This window comes from Sipha flava, unplaced genomic scaffold (genome assembly GCF_003268045.1).
Source record: "Sipha flava isolate LNK unplaced genomic scaffold, YSA_version1 301_pilon_pilon, whole genome shotgun sequence".
NCBI lineage: Eukaryota > Metazoa > Arthropoda > Insecta > Hemiptera > Aphididae > Sipha > Sipha flava.
In genome coordinates this window covers 61,577-88,582 of record NW_020272976.1, presented here as the reverse complement: position 1 = coordinate 88,582, position 27,006 = coordinate 61,577, and the positions used below count along the sequence as shown (strand labels likewise).

General features: G+C 30.2%; 1 protein-coding gene across 1 annotated transcript in view; it reads right to left on the bottom strand.

The window, feature by feature from the left end:
- LOC112686228 (LIM/homeobox protein Awh) overlaps positions 1–6,310 on the bottom strand; it is a 47,653-nt gene extending 41,343 nt beyond the window's left edge. Inside the window, exon 1 of the mRNA XM_025558429.1 lies at positions 5,661–6,310. Coding sequence (XP_025414214.1) covers positions 5,661–5,723 — 63 coding nt within the window. The 5' untranslated portion in view covers positions 5,724–6,310. The remainder of the gene's footprint in view (positions 1–5,660) is intronic.
- Positions 6,311–27,006: the final 20,696 nt, after the last annotated feature.

Genomic DNA, 27,006 nt, shown 5'->3' with positions numbered 1-27,006 from the left:
TAGTAGTAGTAGTAGTAGTAGTAGTAGTAGTAGTAGTAGTAGTAGTAATAGTAATAGTAGTAGTAATAGTACATACATATAGTAAAATAGTAAGTATATTATATAGTAATAGTCTGCAGTAGTATAATGTGTTATGTATATATATCGGCATCGCCCCAAAGACGATGATGCCGCAAATGGAAAATTAATGAACACTATCCATAAGATAAACCGAACTAAATAACATATATATTTTATAAGCTGGAAATTTTTTCTTTTTTTTTTTTTTGATTGTGCCAGAGGATTACAACCCATGATACAGGACAAAAGGACAGACGCCGACCACACACGCCCAAACAAGTGCGCGCGTCCTGCAGTTACCCACAATATACACATACAATGTATATGTTATGTGTACGCGCGCGTGTGTTTATATAATATTAGTAAGTACACTTAATACTTATATTTATATATATATATATATATATATATATATATATATACGTAGATTGGTAATATCACAAAATATAACGATACTGTCCGGTGAAGTATGAAACACCAAATATAGTTTATTACTATACGCACGTATACACTTTAGATTGGTCGCGATAATGCCGAAGTAATAATAATAAAAATAACCACATATTATTATTATAAATTCTAGGACACCTTTTTAAGCATCGAGTACCTATCTCTCTATATTTAAAATTTAGCCCAGTATATCGGACTCGTGTTTTATACGTGTATACATTATGTCCGTGTATACCGTGTGTAACTCGCGCACCATGCAGACGTAATGGCGCGTGTATCATATGCGGTTATAGTAAATTATATATTAGATTTTCAAATAACAAACTACGAATACATACGCATGAAGTCGTTATAAACTTTCACACAGTCTTGCATTGCTATATCCGTAAAAGTAATGTTAAGGTTTTGCTATAATGTGAAACAGTTAGAAAATGTTGTATGTAACTGGTGGTACATACGCTACGTCCGTTTGTGTGAATTTATTAAAACTTTGCTCAATTCTACTATATTCCGAGTAGAGTAAATATAAAAATATAACATAATATTAAAAGACACCTAAACCAATAGTAAAAATAATATTTTTATATTTATGTACACCTATATATTGTATAAAAACGTAGACGTGAGGCCGTATGGAGTATATATATAACTAAACACATAATCAATAAAAAAACAGGAAAAAAATCAAAAAAAATTAAAATCGAAGTTAATATCTTTTTAAAAAAAATTTTCCTAATACTTCTATACCGGGATAGATTATTTTTGATTACTACGAAATATAATTGAATGGAAATCATAATTCATATTTGATTGGTATGGCTGTTGTACAATTGTTATAGATGAATAATTTTGTCTTACTTTACGTACTAATATAATTGAACTTTTAGTAATTATACTCGTAATTATAAATCATGATCATGCCAGTTAATTAAATTATAGATTCTATAAAAAAATTAATCTCACTTCTTTTCGACGGAAAATATTATTCAATCAACTATTTTATAAACAATACTGACCGCCTATAACGGCAAAGATAAGTTACGATAACATTTTTTAATAAATTGATTCAGTTAATGTTTCCTATTATAAATTATAAGTCCAGTTTAGAATTTTAAGGAACAATTTTGTTAATAACAAAAATTAAAATGAGTTAGTGTAGATAATAAATTATATTTAATAAGAATAATTTTGAAAACGGGTAATACTACGGTAAACCTAGATTCAAAAACGGATGAATGATACTGTGTTGTATATTGATGTTTTAAATTTAAAACCAATGTATCATTGCTATCAAAAAATCGAGTTTGAATGAAACCGGGTGAATTAGTTTCTACTTCTAAAAATAGTTGATATGGTAACAGACATGAAAATTAAACTAATAGTTATGTGATCATATAAAATAGAATAAATTTAAAAAAAATTAACAGAAAAGTTTCATTAAAACCCTGCGTTTTAATTTTTTGAAAGTTTGTTAAAACTATAAGCATACAGGATTCAACCATAATATTTCATTAATTATATCTTCTTATCGATTTTTAATTCTTAATTGTTACAATAAAAGTTATAAAATTATATTAATATTGAAATACTTTTATGCTTGTACTAAACACTTGATTTTCTTATATTGTAATGTAAATATATAATTTCCAAAAATATTTATTTAGCATCTATAATAATTCATATCTTACTTACACATTTCTTATAGAAATTTTCGCTATATTACGTTAAAAATGATACTAAAATAATGATGATTAATGATAATGAAATGGTATTTAATATTTACGAGTACCTATATATGAGGTGAAACAATGCATCGTTATTCAATTAAATTGCCATTCAAGTGTTATGTATGTATAAAATAAGATATGTATATAGACATAGTACTTTCCAAAAAATTCGTTTGTAAGTAATATAACGGAAATAAAACGGAAAACAAATAAATGTCACAAATATGTGATCACTAACTGAAATAATATTTACACAAATGAAATGTACATGAGGTCATTTCATTGTTTCAATACGAGTTGAATTCGGTTCATCTAATATATCTATATGAATATTGGTTAACAATGGACATCTTATCCAATCATATAATTCTTTTAATATTTTCATAGTAATTATATATTTTTTCTGTTAACAATCTTTAATACATAAATTCAATTAAAATATTTTTATTTTAAAAATAATTAATACGGTTTATTTATATTATAATTATATTAATTTCTTATTTTAATTTTAATTTTTTATAATGTAGTCAAATAATTAATGTAGTCCGTTATAAAATACGTGTATATTTTATGTTAGATTAGATGACTTGCTATTGAAATAGTTTTCAAAATCGTTTTCTTTTCTCGGCATTATAAAGTATAATTATTTGAAATTAATTTAAATATTTCTTTAAACCAAAAATGTATATTTTAAATAATAAGTGTTAAGGAATAATAATATCTGTCTCCAATTGTCTTTTTTCTATTGTTAGTTTTTTTTTTTTTTAACATGACTGAAAATTTTGTTAGACAAATCGATAGTCAAATATAACTCATACTTAACATTTTTTTTCCCTTTTATACCTAACTACATTCCATAGAACCTTAGAAGTTCAAGTTTTTAGTTTACTATTGTTTCGAAAAAAGTCAATAGGTATATAAATAAGTTTAAACTAGGGACGTGCCAGAGTAAAATTAAACTTGAAACATTGAATAATTTAAACATCAATTTTAAATAATAAAGAAATTATTACTGGTTTAGTGATTTATTATTAATTTAAAATAATATTTAATCATTTTATTATTTTATAATTTATGAATTTTTTATAGCATACCTAATTTAGAATATTAGAATGAATTAAAAAAATATATATATATATTATACAAAAGATTCCTAATACTGATTAATCATCAAGAGTATCAACAAAAATAAGTCATAGTTAAATAATTAATAGTTTTTACGCCATATGGATAAGTAATAATAGCTATAATAACTAGTCTTTTATACAAAAGAAAATGCTTTAATAAAACAATTGTATTTTAATATATTTATTTCTATGTAAGACAGTAATCTTATAAATAAAACAAATATCTTATGTATAAAAATAAATAAATAAAACTAATTGTTAAGTTTTTATTATTTTATTAAATATAAACACACAGGTAAAAAAAAAATATTGAAGATAATATTTTAATTATAAATAATGAAAATCAATTAATTATTAGTAAAATATACTTATCAAATTATAGTAAAGACATTATATGTAGTTTGAACCCAAGATTGATCTTACAAATGAACCACCAATACTAAAAATCTAAGAGATCGTGGTCCAAATTAATTAAATAAATAGTTTTTTGTTTGGGGTCATTATATAGATTAAAAAAAACTAGATCATTTTATTTAGTCTTATTCTAAGGAACTTCAAGCTCAAGATTATAAAAACATAAGTTCTATATTTTTGATTGTATAGATGGAATTGTATTAAAAATCATTTAAAATCTTTAATATATTTATAAAATTTGTATCTTTTTTTTTTTTTTAAAAAAAAAGTTGGTAGTCAAAAATATATAAACTTATAACTACTTTACAACAATGTTTAATAATAAGCCATCATTTTGGATTATCGTTAGGTATTATAGGACATATAGAAATGAAAAAGCATTTACTTTAATACATTAGAGCAGGGGTCGGTCGGCAAGTAATTTACATTGGAGTCCTAGAGATTAAAATAATAAATAAATGAGGTCCAGTGAAAAAAATCTTTTTCAAATCTTTATATTTTAAAAATAGCAGTATAAAAATAATTGTTTGGTTATTACAATTAATTTATATTAAAAATTACAATATTAGGAGTATGAATATAAAAGTTTACAGGGTCCAGAGTATTGTCTTCCGCAGTCCGGATACGCCAGTTGCCGACCCCTGCATTAGAGTATATTAATTAATGTATATATTTATCTGCAGCGATACTTGTTATTTCAAATAACTGATTGCCTGTATTGATAGTAGCTGCTAAAGTTAATCGCTTGAATACATTTTTATAAAGCATACGAAACTACATATGAACTATATATATATATACAGGCCCGTATTTAAAAATTTGGCGCCCCCGGGCATATAATTTATGCCCCCCCCCACCAAATAATTAATAATAATATAACAATTCTTATTTCGTCCATAACCGAGATGACTCTTTGATATTAAAGTTTAACTTATAAATGAAAATCGTTTAATACTTTTTTTAATTAACAAATTAAACAAATTATAATATACTATTTTATTTTTTTTTCGTTAGGTACATAATTTTTAAAATTAATTTTGCTAAAATATTTTGCCACCCCTGAAACTTAATGCCCCCGATTATGTGCCTACCCGTGCCCCCCTGAATACGAGCCTGTATATATATATAGTGTGTACATTATATAATAAGTAATAATTTTGTGTCTTCTTTTATTTCTAGGTTTTATGGTCTACAAAGAAATTTTACTTCCTCCCAAATACATTTCTGCTAACATACTCATACATTACATATATATAATTTTTATTCTTCGAAGAATAATACGGCCTTTCTCCTCGATTGCATTTCCAAAGATCTATCTCAATTGTATATATATATATACCTATATTTGATATTGATGGCCTTAATGTCTGTAATCTGATCAACTGAATTCTCTATTCTATACGATATAAATAGTCACTCAACCAGTCTTAAAATTTCATGTAACCATTTTTATTAAATCATATAAATACTAGTTGGTTCAGCTAACGATTGAGCATAATTTCCTTTCCATTTTATGTTTTCCAAAATCTTTACCTCCCTTTCCGAATAACTAGTGATCATCTAAGCTCCATTCATATGTAATAAGGTCAGTTTACAACTGTGACAGCGAACTATATAAATATTGTAGGTGTGGTAAGTATTTTATTTAATAATTTTTGCGATAACCATACATCCATAGATCTACTTAATCCATATACCAGATACTTATTTCATCTGATCAGTCGTTTTTGGTACTCTAAAGTTTAAATTTGTAAGTACCACATTTATATAATATAGACACATCGCAAGTTCAATCAGTTGTATATATAAACATATTCTTCGTACGTTGCTGACATACATTTCGATATAGTTCCCTTATCTAAGTTAAAATTAAAAAAATTACCTTCATATTCTTGATGAAGGACGCAGGCAAACCGTACGTCTCAAATCGGTTTTCTTGTATCATATTTGTGCGGAGTATGTCACACTACAGTACTGGGAGCAGAAGAGTGCCGGTATAAGCGACGAAACCCCGAAGACGTCAGGTGGCTGCTGCAACTGCTGCGCCGTCGTTCAAATGCGTTTTCGGGACATTATCGGTCGCGGTAAAAGAAAAACGATAAGAAAAACGTCTACGCACGTAGTAGGTTACGTAGCTGTTATGTTTACTGCGCTCGCGGAAAATATAAAAACGTTACAGAAAACTTCACACCGCGCTATTGGAGCACACAATTAAAACGCAACAAACGCGCATCGTTTGAAATCTGTATTGCGGTAGAGGAGAAAAAAAAATCACTAGATCGTTCCCGGTTAATCTGATCACCACGGTAGGTTACACCGTGCTGACCATCAAAAACGATATCGGCTGTTTGCCCGTTACCGTGGTCGTTGTCGTGATCGCAACCGTCGTCGCCGCCGCCGCCGCTGCTGCTGCTGCTTGACGTTACCTCGCACCGCCGCCGATGTGATGGAGAGTTCAGTAGGAGCGCGCGCTGCCGCCACCGATGTGTGATGGGCCGTTCGCGGCGGAGCGATCCAAACTGACGCGGTCGGCGAGACTCAAGAGCGAAGGCGGTGCGGGTCGTGGATTCTGCACGTGTGCGCACGCGCGCTCGACCTGAGGTGGCTCCCGGGTCTCTAGAGGACGCGCAGCCGATTGGACGGCCGGGCGTGGCCACGGAATACCGGCATCGAAAACGGCCACGCCTGACAGCGCGCGCGCTCGCGGTCCAAAGGATCCGGTGGGTACTTTATTTTCAATTTTTTTTTTCCTCGTACTCCTTCGACCGGACGCAGACGAAAATGAAATATATATTATAACGTTGTATACTTCGGCAACAACCGTCGCCTTTTATTTTTATTTTTTTTTCCGCTGTCGCGTCGTCGCCGTTTTCCATTGTGTTTCCACATCCGACCGTGAACGAGCGTAGGTATAGGTATGCATATATGTATGCGCGTGTGAGCGCGTCTATTACCACACACGTACGTACTACTACGCGGATGACTGTACTTTTATTGAATTATTATTACCACGGTGTATACACGGGCGTGCGTGTGTGTTACGGTCTTTGACCAGAGGGGAAAAAGTCAAAACAATGTAGCGAAAACTCGCTACGCAATGAGTATTCATGTATAGAAATATAATAAATATAGTTCCATAAGAAAAGATAGGTAATACACGATTTGTACGTTTAAATGCGTACCAGTAGTGTGTACTTTATGTACAGCGTTATAAACAGTGCCCGACTCGGCCGAATCAAAGAAGGGGACTCTGTTTACCTTAAAGAAAAATACCGTCCCCAAGACTTGTTAAGCGTTATAATAATAACGTAATATTAGTAGGGGAACGCTAAAATTTCTGAAAAATTAGTTAGGGTACTCCGTCCCCCTGCGCCCTCCTCAAATCAAATACTGGTTGTAACGTTTACCGAAACGACTACGTAAAATAACTATGTGGTCGTGTATAGGTGTATAGGTGTATAGGTACCTGCAATGTTACATATTCGAGGGCGGCTTTTGAATTTTTTACCTAGGTGGAGTCTTAACGTTATGAATTACCCTTCATATCAAAGTCTATTATCTATAATATATCTACTCTTTTTTATGTCAGAAGCAAAATACAGCTGTTTTTCGAAAGATTATTGAAATAGGTAGTTGGGGGAAAAATAAATGATAGTTTATTGTAATCATTTATAAATTGACATATAACAGTGATTATGTAATAAAATAAAAGTTATAGGAGCAAATGTAGCAAATCGTACCAAAAATTATAAAATACGCAACATTAGATAACGGAAGTATTATAATTTTTAGAGATGAATTATCAATTAAAGAGTAAAGTTCATTATAAAATATTTAAAAATTTATAAAACGGATATTTAGTGAATACTAAATTAAAATAACAACACTATGGATGTAAATGTAATATGTGCGTCCAGGGGCGTGTCTAGAAATTTTTCTTGAAGGTGTTCAATATTTTTACTAACACGTATTTGAAATGCATTTATTTCACAAGATAATAATTTTGGTTAAAATTAACTATATAGCACTAGGTAGATCGATAGTGGATTATAAACCATAAATAATTTTGGAAAATGTTTATAATATTAAACTTAAATTGTATAAAAATATTAAATAATATTTTTTTTTTAATTCGTTAAAAAAAAACTCTTGGGATAAGGGGGATTGAATACCCAAATCCCCCTAGGCATGCCCTTGTGTGCTTATTTACTACGAGTAACAATATTTAATTTAAATGATAAAATTTATTGAGAAACTTAGAAAACTGATAATTATATTTTTAATTCATAAATAATGGTGATCAATGTTTAGCGGAGGGTGTAATAATATTATGACTAAGGTAAATATTTCTATTGCTGGAAAGTTTTAATAAAAATAATTATAATAATAATATAATTATACTTCAGGTTAAGCGTTTATTTATTTATTTCTATACATAAACTATTTGTTTATTTATTTATATATTAATTTTCGAGTACTGACCGTTTACTAATTTTTAATTTAACTTTTTTTATTATTTTATTATTTATAAATAATTGTTTGCGTGTGCCTATTTACGATTGAAAAAATTTTATGTATGCTGGTTATTTGAGCTACACATACAATAATTTAACAGTTATTAGAAATTTTTGCCAATAAATATTTCACCAAATACGTTTTATTTATTTAATTTAACTATTCAACAAAAACAATTAACCATTCGAAATATTAGTGATTGTACTATACATGTCACTATAAAACCAAAACCATTGATCGTCTAATTAAATAAACTAATTACATAATTTTTTTTTAATGCAATTTTCCATAAAGTAGTCATTCTTACATTATATTTTACTAAACTATAATATTGAATAAAATAACTATTTCCGGATAACGCTACGAATATATTTAGCATACATTAAAATTGGAAGCGTTTAAAAATCATTCGACACCAAGAACAGTGTTAAAATATATTTTTTTTTTTTTTTACAACACGACGCATGTAACTACCTATACATGTGATTGTTATACTGTAAGAATCGCATAAATATACGTATAGTGTAATACTCTTGTTTATAGCTGACCGTTAGTTTTGAAATTAAACGCTATACTGACATCACTCGGCAATCAGTCGCGTATTACACGGACGTGCGTTGTATATATATTTATATAAGCTCATATGAATATTATGTACGCGTGTAACACATTTGTACAATCGTAAATTCGTAGTACAGGTACAGCATAATATTATTATCGTTATCGTTATTATGCGTACACGTACTATTTATTATGCTGTAATATATAATACATATATTATACTTGCGCGCGAATGCTTGATTTTCACACCGCAGTTGTCGTCCCGTGCGCGTAATATACTATATTATTATATTCGCGCAACGCTGCACCGCAACGATCCCGCGATTTATCGTTTACTGTACATCGCACCCGCGCGTGTATAATATTCCAATTATATGCAAAACGGTGTTGAATTATAACACGTGTTTATACATCTATATAACGCGCCGAGCCCGACCGTAATCGCGTTTGAACGCAAGTTATATCTATAAACGATTCGTGTACATATACGCATATACGTTCGTAGACGGTTTGGTGCGAATATCGTACCATTATAACACGTATTATTTAGCCGGATTTGCAGTGCACAGTTACGTGTTCCCTTGCATTAAACGTGAAACGAATTTATTATTCAAATGCATATTTTTAGTTTCGAGCCGTTTCGATCGTCTAATAACAATAATACCTACATTTAATGACTGACCGTCGGTTTGACCGACGTCCAAAATGTGCGCCTATGTGCAGTACAGTGTCACGTAGAAGTGTTCATCTCTCTCATCTTCGATTATCATATTATGTACAATATCGAGCTACAGTGGAGCGTCGATTATCCGCACTAGTTGGAACCGAAGGGGGTGCGAATAATCGATTTGTGCGGATAATCAAACAACCATTGAAAATTGTAATATAAAATTAAAAACTAATTTACTAGATATAATACTAAATATAATATTCATACATAATATAAAAAATTACATATATATATATTTATATATTATATAATATTATAGTACACGATATAACATAACGAATGATAAAACTAAATTAAACTAAAAATAAATTTGTACTCAAAAATTTTGTAGTGCGGATAATTGATGGGCCGGATAATTGACGCTCCACTGTATTTCGATTTACACGTAACACTGGTTGCTCCAATACGGTGTGCACTATAGCCCTGCATGGGCTGAGTTGGCCCAGTACTGGTTTGAGATCAGCCCGACCCATTGGTACACACTGAGCCAGGCAGGGCCGCGTATTTCTTATAAGTTTATGTGTCTGAGTGGGCTTTGCCTAATAAATTAATTTTAGATAGACTCGGGTTTCAAAAACATGAATAATATTGGATTTTAATGGGTCGGGCGTTATATATCAGGATGCGGGCTAGGATGGACTTATATTCTGTAAATTATATTAATTTATGTGTTTGTGAACAACTAAAAATTAATAAAAAATGTACCTAATAAATGTAAACAGTATAATATAAATAGTTTTATTTACTTAATAATAAATGTTAAAACGTTGAATATTATATAAGTAATTGATGTATATAATTATAAAAGCCTTTACCGAGCTGGGTAAGGCTTTCACTGGGATGGACTGGGATAGAGATTTTATTAGAGTGGTCAGGGTCGGGTGGACTTCATTATACAATTTTAACTGTAAGAGGGCTCGGGTTTCATAAATTAGAACAGGGTGGAAGGCTCTAATGAGCCGAGTTGTCATATCAAAATATGGACCGGGTTAGACTTAAAAAAAATCGGCCCATGCAGAGCTCTGGAGTGCACCCATTTCCAGTTTAATAATCCGTCAGCTTATTTAAATTAAAAGCGAAATCTCAAAAAATAGCAATGCAAACGCTATAACAATTGTAACACTATAATATAGGTGCATTAATATTATAATATTTCGTATTACATTCGTGTCCTTGATAATTATCAATTTATTTTGTTATAATTGAGCTTTATTTCACGTAATTAAATATTTGTATACGCACTATCTACAATCCAATCGCAATTCAAGTTATATATTACAATGCGTGAACATTAGATATTCAAATCACTTTTTGCAAATTATACTTTTAAGTACATATATGGCTATATAATAATTTACAATAAACAAATAACAAGCAACGTAGGACTTAACATATATTTTCAGTACCAATACACACACACACACACACACACACACACACATATATATAACTTACATAGGTACATATTTAGGTTTATTTAAACACGTATACCGAAAAACAATATTGTAATGAACCAATATTCAAATGCACCTAACTATGATAAATATTTACCTTATGTTTGGTTTATTTTTTTATCGTAATCGAAAACATGTTTATACGCAAAATACAGTGGAAAATAGTAGGACTGATACACCCTGTATGTATATATCAAGCATAATATTGATTGTTTTACGTAAAATAATTTGGCGTAAAATTAATTCGTGTTCATATTTTTATTTTAACATGTTAAATGCGCGCATCTACGGTGGTTGAACACAAATTGCACTGTGTAAATGCGTTCACTCGCACACGTATAAACGTATAGAATAGGTTAGGATATATATAAATATACACACACATACATTTAATAATAAAGTCCCCTAGCGTTGGGACCGCGAAGCGGTGTGCGTGTGGTGCTCAAATTGTCATTGAACAATGAATAGCCGTTAAATGGATCGATTGAGCCTCGGGGGAGACCGCGCGCACGCGTGATCGTCTTGTAAATGTTACTATCATTTATAAAAACGGTGTTTATTTACGGTCACAAATTATTTATACTGAGCTGTACTGTACGTGATTTGTCATGTTTCAGATTTGGATGAGTATCCTTATATCCTTATATTATCCTTAAAATACAAAACGTATGGATACATGGCTATACGTTTGGAGTGTATATAAATTACACGCAAGTAAACGATACGTGTATTGTTCTTTTCCATTGGACAATTTCATCGTCTCATTACATCATTATAAATATTGTGGACCTTCAAACATTCGTATAACAATCATATATTCGCGCTCATCGTTGTGTTGCTGTGTAGATAATTGTCTCCGTCGTACAATATTTTAAACTGTGACATTTTTCCAATATATACAATAAATGTAACATAATGATTTCGGCTTTGACATGGTTAAAGTGACGTGACAAGCATAATTCAACTTATAACTTACGGAAAATCAAAAATATTTTTTTGCTCGTAGAAACAAAAAAATAAACTATATTAATTCTTAATTTTTTTGGCATGAATCAAAAATGTTGTGAGCTTTTACAATCAAAATATATATATTAGTATCACTATTTATAACACTATTATATTGAAGTTATTAAAAAAAGTTTTGTTTTGTAGTTGTATATTATGGGCGTGTATATTAAAAATATTTTATGAATCATAGTTTGTGCACTAATAGAGTATAAATAAGTATATATAATATAATATAAGTATAATAAATAAGTAAACTGCAATATGAGTATTTCTATAACTATAATTTAGATCAAATTATATTGGTAAATAGTTATTTCTTGTCCTCCCTTTCTATATATTCACATAATATATTAGATCAGTACCGATTATAATATCACCATGTCCACGAAACGGTTTCCATTTTTTTTAACGATATATTTAAAATTAATTACATTCATCTAATTTTTTGATCTATAAAGTATAAGAATTTTCTCAGAATATCGTTTCTATATGTAATAATAAGCATCAAATTATAAAATATCAGGTAGGTCACCTGAAATAATTCAGTGAAGTGTCTCCACTGGAGCCTATGAACATTCGACTTGCACCTCTTTTATGTTATTTGAACATACACTAATATTTATAGCTTATATTTACAAAGAATTAAATTTAGTGTTATTTTAAAATAGTTAAAAGGATAATAATTTCTTCATCTGTATTTATCTACATTCATCATGACTTGAAATATTTTTATCAAATATTATTATTCAAATAAATGCTTTTCGTCATTGCACGTACAGTTTATATAATATAAATTGAAAAAGAAGTAAAAACATAATTTTTCTTGCAAGAAAGTTTCCAGTTTTTTCATCGTGCTACATGTATTATAAGATGAATACATGTTGTTTAAACACATTCAAAGTATGAAGGACGCATATTGTACATAATATACTCATATGACATATATAGATTTCTAATACGTGTACGTATTATAAGTATAAGGTACATGCATTTTTAAAATATATGATCAATTTTTTCTCTATTTTTTTTTATTTTTTTTTTTTTATGATAATATTATTTTTGATTTTATAAATTATGTGTTATAAAGTGAAAATTGTTTAACTCGAACGGAAATTTATAGAATACTAAAATTGAATTTAGTTACATATAAATATAACAATATTATTCAACTGATATAATGCAAATTTGATTGAGATTAAATAATATAATAGGAAATAAATCTTTAATGTATTATTTGTTGAGTTTGCTTGAATAAAATATCACATGTAACTGAGTAATTAAAAATAAAACCCCAAAATAGTACATCATTTATAATAATATCATAAAAATATTTTGAACTTGAAATATAAAGCGCATGAATGTTTTTATTTTTACGTTCACATACATATACCATTATGTGAAACATTTCGTGAGTGTGACACGGAGTGCAAAAAACTTAAGGACGATCCAATAAAGATTAAAACTCGATCGCGGGTGAACGATAATTCCGTGTTACGCGTGTTGTTAGTTTATATCTGAAATGATAAATTATAAATATAATGTGTTCCATAAAAATCGCATTATGGAGAAAAAAACAAGTTTTATATGGGTTTCGATTGTAAATATTTTAATTCTCTTAATATGCCAAGATTAAGAAAATTAAAATATTGAAACACACAAAGGGTGCAGGCTTTAAGCTAACTATATTTTTCCTCGAAATGTATAACAGTGTATTATATTTACTATGGGCAAGTTTAACTTTCATCGTAATAAGATTACGGATACGTCAAATTACATTCGTTTATTCTGATCGATCGATGAAATATATAGCATAGTAAACTGTTCTCCAATCGTATTCCTAAAATAACTGCCGCAAAGTATGTTGTTCGATATATATTTTATAGTGGCGAAACAAGTTCAAGATTTATTCAGTGCAATACGATTTTGTTTTTACAGAGTTTTGGAAATACGGTGCCGGGATACTGCCCTAACTGGAGCGCAGTGTATTGTATTAGAAGGCTTCGTCAGCATTTAGTTCACGCCTTTTCCAGTCGACCGAACAACTCGACGGATTTCCCAGAGCGGGTTGATTCAATTTGCCGTGCGATTTGCTCGGAATACGGGATTGCCGGGACACAAACCAGGGGTTGTGTTCTCTTTCTATTCCCTTTTCACGGGGTTTTCGAACATGGTACAAACTTTACGTGCGTGCGTGTAAATATATATATATATATATATATACAGAAGAAAACAATACGGGGATAAAAAGGAAACAAGAGAGAGAAAAATTGTGACTTAAAACTTCACAAACAATCAGACGTACAAAGGATACATACATGTATATTTATATTTACGTATACTTTAAATAGTGTATTGGTGACGGGATTTTTTTTTATTTTAAAGGATATAAAGGACATTTTAAAACTAGTGTAAGTATACAAATCTATATGTATAGGTAATTTTTCAAAATTAGCTCAACTTTGTGTCTAGATTTCGTAAAAAAAAATGGTGGGTGCTTGAAAAAAAATTAATACTTTAATAACTTAATACGTCTCTTATTATAATATTATATTGAATTGTATTTTTATAGTTTAAAAAATGAAATTAATATTCTAATTTTTATAGCTGAAACTTCCATATGTATAATGAAATGTTTGTTGTAATTTTTATTAATATTCTTCTTAATACATCTAAATTATTTGTTATGATGTATTGTTGTACTGTGCATTTTTCTAAGAAATATTCAAAAACTTATAAGATTATTAAAAATAATATAAATTAAATAACATACATGAATCAACATGGATTATATTATTATCAATGTTATATTAATAATTAATATAATTTTAACACTACATACGAATCATTTGTAATATTATACAGATTTAATGTTTTAATTGTATTAGAGTATACAATATGTATATACTTAAATCAATGAATTATTTATATAACTGTTCATCCTTTATAAGCTCTCGCAGAATTTATATACACGCATAAAATATAAAATATATTTTATTTACTACTTACTAAAATGTATTCCCTATGACAAACACGTTTGTTCTGGTAACAAAATTGAATAACAAATATACGAAACAACTGAGTTTAAAAGTGGATTGTTTTAGACAACTTTAAATTCGTTTTTGGTAAATTTTACCCAAGACTCCGTTCACACAATAACACAACGTGACCAGAAATGGTAAAATTCGATAAAATAAAATGTAGATTTTGGCTGTATCGTTTTAAAAAGTAATAATATTCGTTTTTATTATTCTTAGTTCGATTTTATTTTCCTTCTTCTAAAATAAAAAGTTAAATAATACAAAAATACAAATTACTTATACTATAAGTGTATAATTGTTTATATTTATACATATAATGTTTTTTTTTAGTTGTTAAGAAACGTTAACTGTTTTACGTTATTAACAAACATCTATTATGTAATAATAATAAATAACAAAACTAAAAAATTATATACCATATTATACTGCAGTATAATAGGCTATATATACATCAATAAATGCGTAAATATTTAAACTAGAATTATGGATATGAAATAAATTTTTTTTTTTAAATAAATAAAATAAAAATATTTACAGGTAGGTACTTATCTTATACAAAAAAATGATTTAGTTCATGCTTAAGATGAGGCTTAACTTAAGATCTATATAGTTATTATACATTTTTATGTTTTTAAGGGTAATCAAACTATATCTGACTGTTGTGAGAATACTGAGAATTGTGACCCAGTGTTAAGGAAAACCTCAACCACCTCAAAGTTCTAATAGATGCCAACCTGTACGTATTACGGATGAAATCGGTATTATATGAAGATAATTTTGCATTAATAGCAGATTAGATATCCACATTATGCACACCTGAATTAAAAACTGGACTAAGAACTGGTTATTTAAATTATATCTGTTGTCCGTTCTGCCTTCGACATTTTTAGATTATATATTTTCGAGCTTTGTTCTCCGGAAAGGTTTTTTGTGACCAAGCATTTTAGTAAAGAGTACCGCGTGTTTAGTATATAGACGTGATGTGAAAATAATAGAAGAATTATAAAAATCACGACACGCATTCGTTGCAACAGGGCTGCGCGATTATGAGACGTGAACCGTGCGAGATTACAACTCTACTGACAATACGTATCGGTATATGAACACATGCGCGGAGTGGTTGACCGAATAAGTGTTCGAGCCGGGAAACAATCTATTGTCACCCGTACATGTATACACGCAGGATTGTCTGGGACAACGAAGGGATTGGACGGCACCTTGTCGACGACAATCGAGTTATGACAATATTATTACACGCCGTGCACGGGGACGAAGGATTAGTGGAATTATGTACGATTACGGGCAATAATATTGTAATAACGTCCCGGATGCGCTTTTCGTTCGAAAAGAAACGGGGAGAAAAAAAGCCGCACGCGTATTGATGATAAACGTACGTTATGTATGTTAAACACCGTGAAACTCCCACGACGTGTGTGTGTACGTACACGTGGGGCACGTGGCACGTCGCACGATTCAGGTCAGGTGGAAAAAAGTCTCTCTTTTTTTTCTTTTTTTTTTTTTTTTTATTATTATTATTCGCTTCTCTCGCACGCTCGCACACATACGCGCACACAATGTATACGTAATATTTGATGTTTATTATGTGCAGTGTGCGCTACGTGCCTGGATCGCGTTTGGACGTGTGTACGCGACTGAAAAACGATCAGCGGACCGGAATGATCGCGTTACGCGTTGAGCATTGAAGAAGTCGACGCGCTAGGACGACGTTCGCAACTCGCGCGCCGCTCGCACACGCGACGGCGCACAGCGAGAGATCGCCCGCGGAGCGGAATCGTCAACGCCGCGATTTTTGGCGAAACGTTCCCACGCGCGCGGCCGCGTCACGCAACCCAGAAAAAAATATAAATCTCCGATCGAAAACCAGATAATAACAATAATTAATACGCGTTACGCGCTCGTACTCCAGGTCGACTTCGCATGTGTTTCTGATGCGCAATCACGTGTGTGAAATCCGGAACCGCCGGTATTTCAACGTTTGTTAATAATTGGAAATTGTGAATTTTACCGTATTTTTATCATTTACGTTACAGCCGTTTTATTTAGGATTTTTAACGTCGATAAAACGCAAAACACGTTTCACGTAATGTTCTTCGAAAAATTTCATCGTATAAAAATCCAACCCGTACGTACGACTAAAATTATTGAAGCCTTACGTTTGAACGCGCGGATAGTTCATATCATATCGTACAAACGTTTTGCTTGGTGTCCGCCCCAAAAGAAAAAAAAAAACACTATACGCGTATAGGTAAAATCCATAACTACTGTCGGTTTGGGTTTTTTATTTACGTCTACTCAATTCTTGCCAACGTTATTATACTTGCAGTTCACGCGTTCAGCGTCGTAAAAACCATTTATACACATTATATCGATATACGTATTAAAATAATAGGTAGGTATAAAAGATTCACGTCTATTTGCATATAGTGATTTCTGTTCACATAAATAAACGCACGGTTGGAGCTTATTAAGAATACGAGGTTTTTCGGAATATCCAACTCGATCGACTATACGAGTATTAACTCTGAATTATACCTACGTTTAGTTTAAGTTGTAGTGTAGCAGCGTAATTCGCTTGACTGTTTAATTCGACGTGATGATGAAAATGATTGTGTTGTTTTATACATCGTGGATTTTTCCTTATTACTGTTTTTGCAATTCGTACGTGGCTTTTTCCTTATTACTATTATTAAATGGTTTTGCAATTCGTTCATAGTTTAGCATTTAGCTTCTACTTTTACATATTTCGTGGTTTACATTGTTTCACGTAAATTATGTTGATTTATATTTTATTATAAAGTGTTATATAGTAATTACAAAGTACATATGAATCAATACAGTGATACGTGATACGTTACAGCAGAAACGGTCAAAAGATTAATATAAATTTAAAATACTCGGACCAAATCTTCCACATTAAGTTTTTTCCATATTAAATCAATAAAATCTGATTTGATAAAAACACGCTTACATATTTTAATTTAAAAAAAATGCCGTAGTAACATACTACTTTTGTATAATCTACCCTGTACTATGCCAACGGCATAGTACAGGGTAGATTATACAGTGAAAGCCTTTCTGATTAGGTATTTATACCATATTTTCTACTTGCAGTTAGGTCATCAAACGTTTATTGAGTAATAATAACCGCACAAACATATCAGAAACATTCCAAACGACGACTGTACGCAAAAATAATTTCAATATTTTCAAATTGTATTGTTTTTAGTCATGTAATTATTGATATCGTTTTAAACAATTTATAAATGACTGTTGACGGGTAATAATTTAGAATCGAATTACACAAAACAGCAATTTGGTGACTCAACTATTTCACTGAGAGACATATGTGTATACACAGTGCCGGATCTTTAGTGGAGTGGAAGGCAAGTGGGTATGTTTGCTCCATACATTATTGATGAAAGGGCGGTTTTAAGTTTATACTTTTATTTAGATCTAGCATTGTGTATAGAAAAATATTCATACAGATTTTTTTTATAATGCACCCTGTTAATGTTAAAATCTCGCACGAACACGAAACGGTAGCATGATAAAAATCGATAATGTATTTTTAATTAACCCGCAGAGGATGAACAAGCGTGACTGTGGAGGTCAATTGGACGATTGCACCCTCCATATAATTTAATTTTTTTTTTCCTGTAGGGGTCGGCAGCTATGTGTTTATTATATAAACATATATATATATATATATATATATATATTATATGTAGTCCGGTAGTCCGGAACCAACTTACGTTCTACACACACACACACATGTATATAAATACGTATTTGTATACAGATACTGCATGCAGTCGGACACACATAGTCGTTTGGGAATACCAATTACACCGATGTTTTGCTTGTTTTCGGTACCCTCTTTTTCAACTCGTCCGCCCAGGCGACGAGTGCTGCCAATCACGCTGCATCGTAATTGAAACGCGTGTATCATCAACAAGGCGGTAAAACGCAGTACATCTTGTTGTTAGTAATTGATATATATTTGTGTTTTCATTGTGATTTGTCATCCCAACCGCGTGATAAATATCGACTCTTTATAGACCAAAAACACAAAAATTAAGGAACCCGCGACAGCTGTAAGGTTCCGAACACGTATTAAGTAATAATAATAATAATCTGACCTAACGTAATGGCCATAGCTGTACCTTACATGGTGTTTAACATAAATTTACAAAAGAATAGGGTCGCCAACCTACTGGGCGAGACCATAAGGTCGGACCACAGTAGGATTTTTTTAGTTAGAAAAATACCACGTCGTCAACGAAGCAAACTTGGTATTTTTCGAAAATAATGAAATACCAAAAAAAATAACTGCATATAAATTAATAATTGAGTCGTAGTGCTGCTTCATTACCTTGGTGACGTGATTTTTTTACATACCATGTGGAATGGTTATTTGAGACCGTTGCCCGTACCTTATAAACTAAAGATTTTTGACAGGGAAATATAAAAAAAATACATGAGTCCGTTGAAGACGGAACACACAAGAAAAAGACGATCGAGTTAAATTGAATTAAATGGAAATTTATTAAATAAAAAATTTTACGTTAATGTGAGGCAAGAAATCGATTGATCAAAAAAACCTCATCTGCAATTGAAATAGAAACAAAAGTGAAATATATTAATCAAAAGAATGACATCTACGCATTTTTTCAAATAATACTATGAACGCCTTCGGGTACACGTCCCGGATTTTTCTGTCAGATTAAAATTACCATCACATAACAATAATATTAAACGGGACGGATAGTCTGATACACATCCGTCACCGTTGTAGATCTCAATAAATAATAATAATAATAATAATACACTTGGCTCATACATATTAACTAAACATAAAAATGCATTACCAGCCCCGGAGGGCTATAGAAGCTGCGGCCCGATTTGGCCGACGCCATTAAATAATTCACATTTTCACAGAAGTATATAATAAATAAAAAAAATTGTGGTTGCTCCGCACACAACCGGCGACAAAAAACGGAGTGCTGTTTCCAATGGCGGCCTTTTCGTACCTCGCAGTACTATCGACACTACCAGAATATCCCAACAAACCCATCTAATTAAAATATATTATTATTCGGCCATATGATGTGTAATACAATTCGACGTGCAAGAGATAGGAGGATGACGGGGGTGAGTGCACACACGAACGCCGTCCGTTATCCAAGTTGACGATGTAGCGACACAGATAAGACCTCGCACGCGCAACAGAGAATCGGAGTAATATGAAAAATAATCGGGGCCTCCCCGTGTGTATAGATTATAAACACATATAATTATTTACAATAGTATCATTTTGTCACGTTACACAGTATATATTTATACCATAAATAAATACATAGATGCTACTCATTTGGACACTTAGTAGTTGATATTTTACATGCAATATACCTCAGTTCCCGCTGATTTTTGATCTGTTTTTTTCTAAAAAATGTAAGCTAATTCAAATCTAATAAGACAAACCTCGCGATGCGTGAAATGTTTTTAATATATCTATTATTTTACTGAACATTTAAAATGTCATTACTTGATTCTTGGTACCGTCAGTTTGCTAAATGAAATAATATCAACGCATTGAAATACATTTTACCTTCTATTTTATAAAAACAAATTTTTTTCTAAAGAAAATAGTTACAAATTATAAATGACAAAAAAACGATTCATTATCAAAATGGAATAAATATATTTTATTGCTTTTAATCCGGTAGTGAAAGGATATCGTTTTAAAACAGTAGCTCAATGAGTCAGTCAAATACTTTATGTTTAACCATTAAATTATCAATTCAAAAAATTAATCAGATATTCAGTAGAACGTAATGTAGTAGCACGTTTATAGTGTGTACCTATAGCGTTAAAAACCAAGCCAATGCATTAATCGTTCAATCGTTAAAAATATGTATGCATATATATGTATTTATTAGTTTGACGATAAAACAAATAAGGTAAGTTATATGCTTATATATATATATATATATATATATATATATTATCAATATTACTTATAAGAAACGGTAGCGTATTGTAATGTAGATGTAAAATCTAGATGAGTTTTATAGTTATCATTAGAGACCGGATTTTTATGTTTTTACATATTTCTACAGAGAGTATGCAACTCCTATTGAATAAGGTTTCTCGACGATTAAATTTCTTATTAATTTATATACGAAAACTTTTAGAGTATAAAAAACCATATGTCCAGCTTAAAGAATATATTGTACAAAATAATATGTTTTAGGAATATTTTGCCATATTGAATGAGGTTTAATTTGAACATTTCGTAAAAAAATGTAATAGTTTGTACAGAAATGCAAAAATGTTTTTAACCTCCGTCAGTCTCTTTCCTTTTTAAGATAAAATGTGTAAAAAAATATTGATAAAAACATAACATTGGTAAGAAAATCAATTATTCTGTGATTAGAGAAGAGATGTAAAAAGAAAAAACGTCACTGATATACATAAACTTTATACAATGAATTAAGATAGATCTGAAAAATGTCACACTTGTACAATGATATAACTTAGAAATAAAAAAATTAAAAAAATAAAACTTAGATTTTATGACTTAAATATGTTATCGAAATGTACAATGCTAGAGATAACAATGCTCGCGATGTTACCCTCGGGTGAATACGAATTGCCAATTATAAAATATGAAATCGTGGACAACAGGAGATACATGATGTCAGTGACAACCCCAATCCTAGGAATTATAACTTAGAAAGTAGAAAATCCAACATATATAACGAGAGAGGCAAAGATAAGAGGCAGTTGGATTCACTCACATTCCAGGAACACTCACACATCACTTTAATAAGGGAAAAATTTATAATTTTTATAAACTGTTATCTAATTTTATTTTTTTTTTCAGTATTTAATATATTTTTCCAAAAAAGAATATTTATACATATAAAAGATTATTTTGATGAAATTATAAAGCATAAGAGCATCTTATTTTTAAGATTTCAAGTGCATATAAATCTGGTCTCTAGTTATCATACACTACTTTTTCAAATGTTAAAAAGTTAAAACTGGTTTTGTTTATTTGGAAAAAAAAAATTTGTTTGTGCAACATTCAAATGTTTGAAATAATGGTTAACATTAAAGGAATATATTTGTATGGCTCTTTTTTTACACAATGTGTACAAATCTAAATTATTTTATGATGGTAACATGCATGATTAAGACATTCGAAAAAATAATATTAATTAGAAAGTGAACAAAGAAAAATTAAAACTGAAAATTAGGATCCACGGTCTAGGGTTCGTCATTAATCTTTTAAGTGGTTGATTAGCTGGTTCATTAGCTAAATAATTAGTGGTGGCACGAGGAATATAAAATGAAACAGTATAATATCAAGTGAGTCTTTGTGGCACCTTAAAACATGTACACGGAGCCAGCTCATTTTTTAGTTATATTATTTTAATTAGATTTGATTATGACAAGTCCACTGAATATAAATCGAAAAGTTTTTAAGAAACGAAATTAAAAAAATTAAAGAAAAATCTTCAGGACCTATATATACATGATATCTAATCTGTTTAAAATGAATTCGTTATAATTGAAAAGCAAGAAATATAAAATTAAATTATAATATACTACAATAGTCCCACGTAAAAAACCTTAGATATAATACTCGTAAAATCGTGATAACCAATGTTATTATTATACATTAGTAGTTTATAATCATGAAGAGTAATAGCGAGTAATAATCATAATATAGTGATTGAAAAATCATTGAAAAACAGAAATTACATAATTATTGTTGTTAAATATATAATTCCTGTCGAACGAATGAAAAACAGTTCATTTATTGTTAATGATTTTCATTCAATTTAAAGCACATTGATGACAACCATTAACAATTTGATTTTTAAATATATATTTCCGGGAATTCTACCATTTAAGAGGGAGACTGCTGCATTGCTATCAAGTAATTGTAAAATCGACAAATTACCGCATAGAACACGGAAGTGCAGTTTTAACAGGTTTCTAGTTCAATTCGGTTTAACTATCAATTTCATCATTCGTCAAAATGTACTGCAACTCAATAAAAGAATGAATAATAACTTACTTATCTTTAGTTATCTTTTTAATCTACACACTTTTTATGTTATTATTATCAAAATTATGATTGCGCGGTGACGACGACCGAAATTATTTGACTCGGAACTCGCTCGGCGCATATACGCATAAACAGTATTGTGTAGTTAAAACGAGGGTGATTTAAATTTTTGTTCAAATAAATGAAAAATGAGCAAATTAAAATTTAATGTATTCGCGGCCACGACTTGTAAATATTGTACAAAAAAATAAAAAAAATAATAATAATAAAGATGCGACTTTCTATGTTGCGATGGTTATATTGTAATAAAACATTAAAATCTAAAGTCATCATTTTTTTTTCGTCCAAAGGAAAAAAAATACTCGAAGAATTTTGCGAGAATAATTATGATTAGCTGCTTTTTTTTTTTTTTTCGTACCAGACGTTAATTCCGTTGAACGTCAAAGAGCGTGGAATAAATGTTTATAATTTTTTTTTTTTTTTGCTGCGGCGTTGCACGCGTATAATCATTAGGCAGCGGAATTATTCCCGGACGGAACAAAAACGAGAACCACGTTGTACAGGGATTGCGCGGGGCGAAAGAGACGAGGGGAAATTTTGTCGCGTGTAACAAAAAAAAAAAAAAAACCACAGCGCCATTGCCCTCCCCTCGAAACCATGGAAGGCCGAGGGTTTGGCTGTTTACACGACGAATACATTATACGAATATTTGGTTTCCGACGAATTCAAAACGTATATACATATTTCACGTGCATAACAAACGGCCGAGGGGCAATGAGCGCAACGAATATATTACTTCGCGCGACGACGACGACGCGACCGCGGTTCATTTACATCGCCACCGACGCGGCTTTCGGTACGTCAAACACCGACGCCGGCGGGCGACCAAAGCTGCCACTCGTACCCGCTCGCCCAAGGTCTGCAGTGCGTGCGTGCGCGTGCGTACTTGAAGGTCGTCACGAGCGTTACCACGGTAACTTTGCCGCCTGTACCGGACGACGGCCACTCCCCCTACCCTTGATGATAATGTTTGGATGAAAATAAAAATTTAAACATAAAAAAAAAAACAATCCCTCGAACCGTCCGTGCAATGCGCATGGACAGTACCCCCACGTATGGGTTGTACCGATACGACCACAACATAACCTAACCGGATGTTTGCACCTACGTGCAAATGCGGTATATGTGGTTGAACTTTTTACTCTTCAAAATTGAACCCAGTGTTCGTCGTAAACTTAACAATATAATATGTATAAAATACGGCCAAATGGATTGTTCATTAGATTTAATTCAAGTTACATTTTATCGTTAGTAATATTAAAAAAAATTCTCGATTTTTAATTTATAAACCTCGATAGTGAGAAGAATGTGACAGTAAGTCTGAGAAATTGAATAAAAACATCTTAAAAATGGACGAAACTCCTAGGTCGAGTAAGATATAGGAATGGATGAATGGTATTGCCTTTTAAACTTGAAACAAATGTATTATTAGTCTCGAAAAAAAAGATTATGAATGTAGGAAGTCGTTAGGTACAGTAAACATTTCTAAAGATATAGTAGGAGATACAAATTTCTAAATATGATACATTAAACTTAATACTCTAACTTTCCAAAAAAATTAAAAGCATTTCAAATTTCAGAAAATCGAAAATTTCAATTTCTTATAAAGAGCAGAATGAATAATAAAATGTCTTTAACTAAAGACTAAAATAATTTAATAGAAATTCGTTGAATTATCCGATTTCATCAGAATTTTATTTTGTACCACTTATCGTACAATACAAATCGTAGATAAAATTTTCAAGGCTTAAGTATAAGTATAATTAAGTATAATTTAAAATTATATGAAGTTTTGATTACATTTATAGCGCATTTTTGTGATTTTTATCGTTTTGTGAATATTGAATATTCAAACACTAGTAATTTATTTTTTTTAATTAAGCTCAATTTTTTCACCAGGGGCGTAATTTCAATGAAAAAACTGGGGGTGCTGAAGCCCTTCTATCTTTTTCATGTTCCTTAATGGTTATATACACCCGTAAACTGTACAATTCAACAGTTACTAAAATATTTGGTAAATATATGAATATTTCTAAATTTAAATTGTTCATTTTGATTTTATATTTTTATTGTGCGTATAATGAATTACCTATCTGTAAACACAAATGTCTTATCACATGATCACTCATAGATTCTGACTGAAGCGAAAAATATTATGGTTTTATAATAATGTTTGTATTTTATTTGTTAAATACTTTTTCGGATAGAAATACTTGTTCAAAAGTTTTTTTAGGACCTTTTTTAGATTTTAAATTGGTATGCGGTAGTACTTTAGATAGGTCATTTTTTTTTAAAAATCTTAATAGATTTTCTAGACGTGAGGAAAATGAGAGAAATGGTAAAAATACGCTGTAAATAAGACTTTTACATTCCAAATTTTAGTTATTTAGTCATAATTCCAAAAGTAATGTGACTAGAAATTTGAAATATTTACCCTATAGGGTTAGGTTTTTGTTATGTTAGTTATGTTATGTTATGTTATGTTTTTCTATACATAATGAGTAATGAGTATTTAAATGTAAACTAACATAAACACATTTGGGGGTGCTAAGCACACCTAAGCCTTCCCCAAATTGCGCCTATGTTTTTCACTAAACATTAATATGCATATATATATGAGGAACTTCATACTACATTAAAAAAATTGTCTATCAAACCAAATTTTTTTTATTGACATTTTGGAAAATAAGCTATGAAAATATAAAAATTTTCATTTTCTATAAATAGCTCAAAAAATATATATTTTATATATTATACTATGTGTAGCAAATGGTGATCTAAGTATTCAGTGAAAATTTCATGTCAATGATTATTTTATGTTGAATTTCGATAAAAATAAAAATTCGATTTAGTTGAACACTATGGATTTTGCTGTTTTTCATAAATTTAATGGCAGATAATTATAATTAATTTAAATTTTATGTATAATATTTATATTATATAAATAATAAAACTACCATAAAAATAAAATATTTCTTGTATATGAGAAGCGCGATAAAGTTATTAGCTGTTGATTTACAGAAAAATATGATTAAATATTTACTGAAAACCCACACATTTGAAAATTTTTTATTTTTGACTATCCAATGATCTACTGTTTTCTATAATGTTAATTATATTTTATACATTGTAAATTTCACACATTGAAGGGCAAAGTCTTTGTGTTTTGTCACGAACAATACAAAAACTAAACTATATGCTTAAATCGCTTATATAAAGAACTTCGAATAAGCGACCGCTTCATTTAAATTTAAATTTGAAACAAAAATCGTAGTTCAACAAACAGTTGCGAATTATTAACGTGGAAAAAATTAACTGTGACGTTTAAATTTAAGTGTGCATTAGACGAAGTTATTAAGAGTTACAGTAAAAAATGAAACGCATATACGACGAACGAAACAATATTTACACAAGAACGATATATTGTTCAGATTATTTCATATTTTTGTTTAAAAACTGTTTTTTATCAATTCATGTTTTGATATAGTCATCATATTTGGTCCTATATGAAAACAGAAAAACTGTGGAGCGTTAGATAGTTATGACGGTACAGCAAATTAGCAATGTATTACAAAATTACGATATGCCGGAAATCTGATATTAATTCCTACTGCTTGAAGTATTACCTATCAATGATATCCCACAATTAGTGGAAAACATGATACCCTAAGATTTTCAATGTTTAATATGCATTGAATTTTTTTTTTTTTTTTAATTTTAGCTTAAAAAATTAAAATACCTAAAAAATTAAACTTAAATAC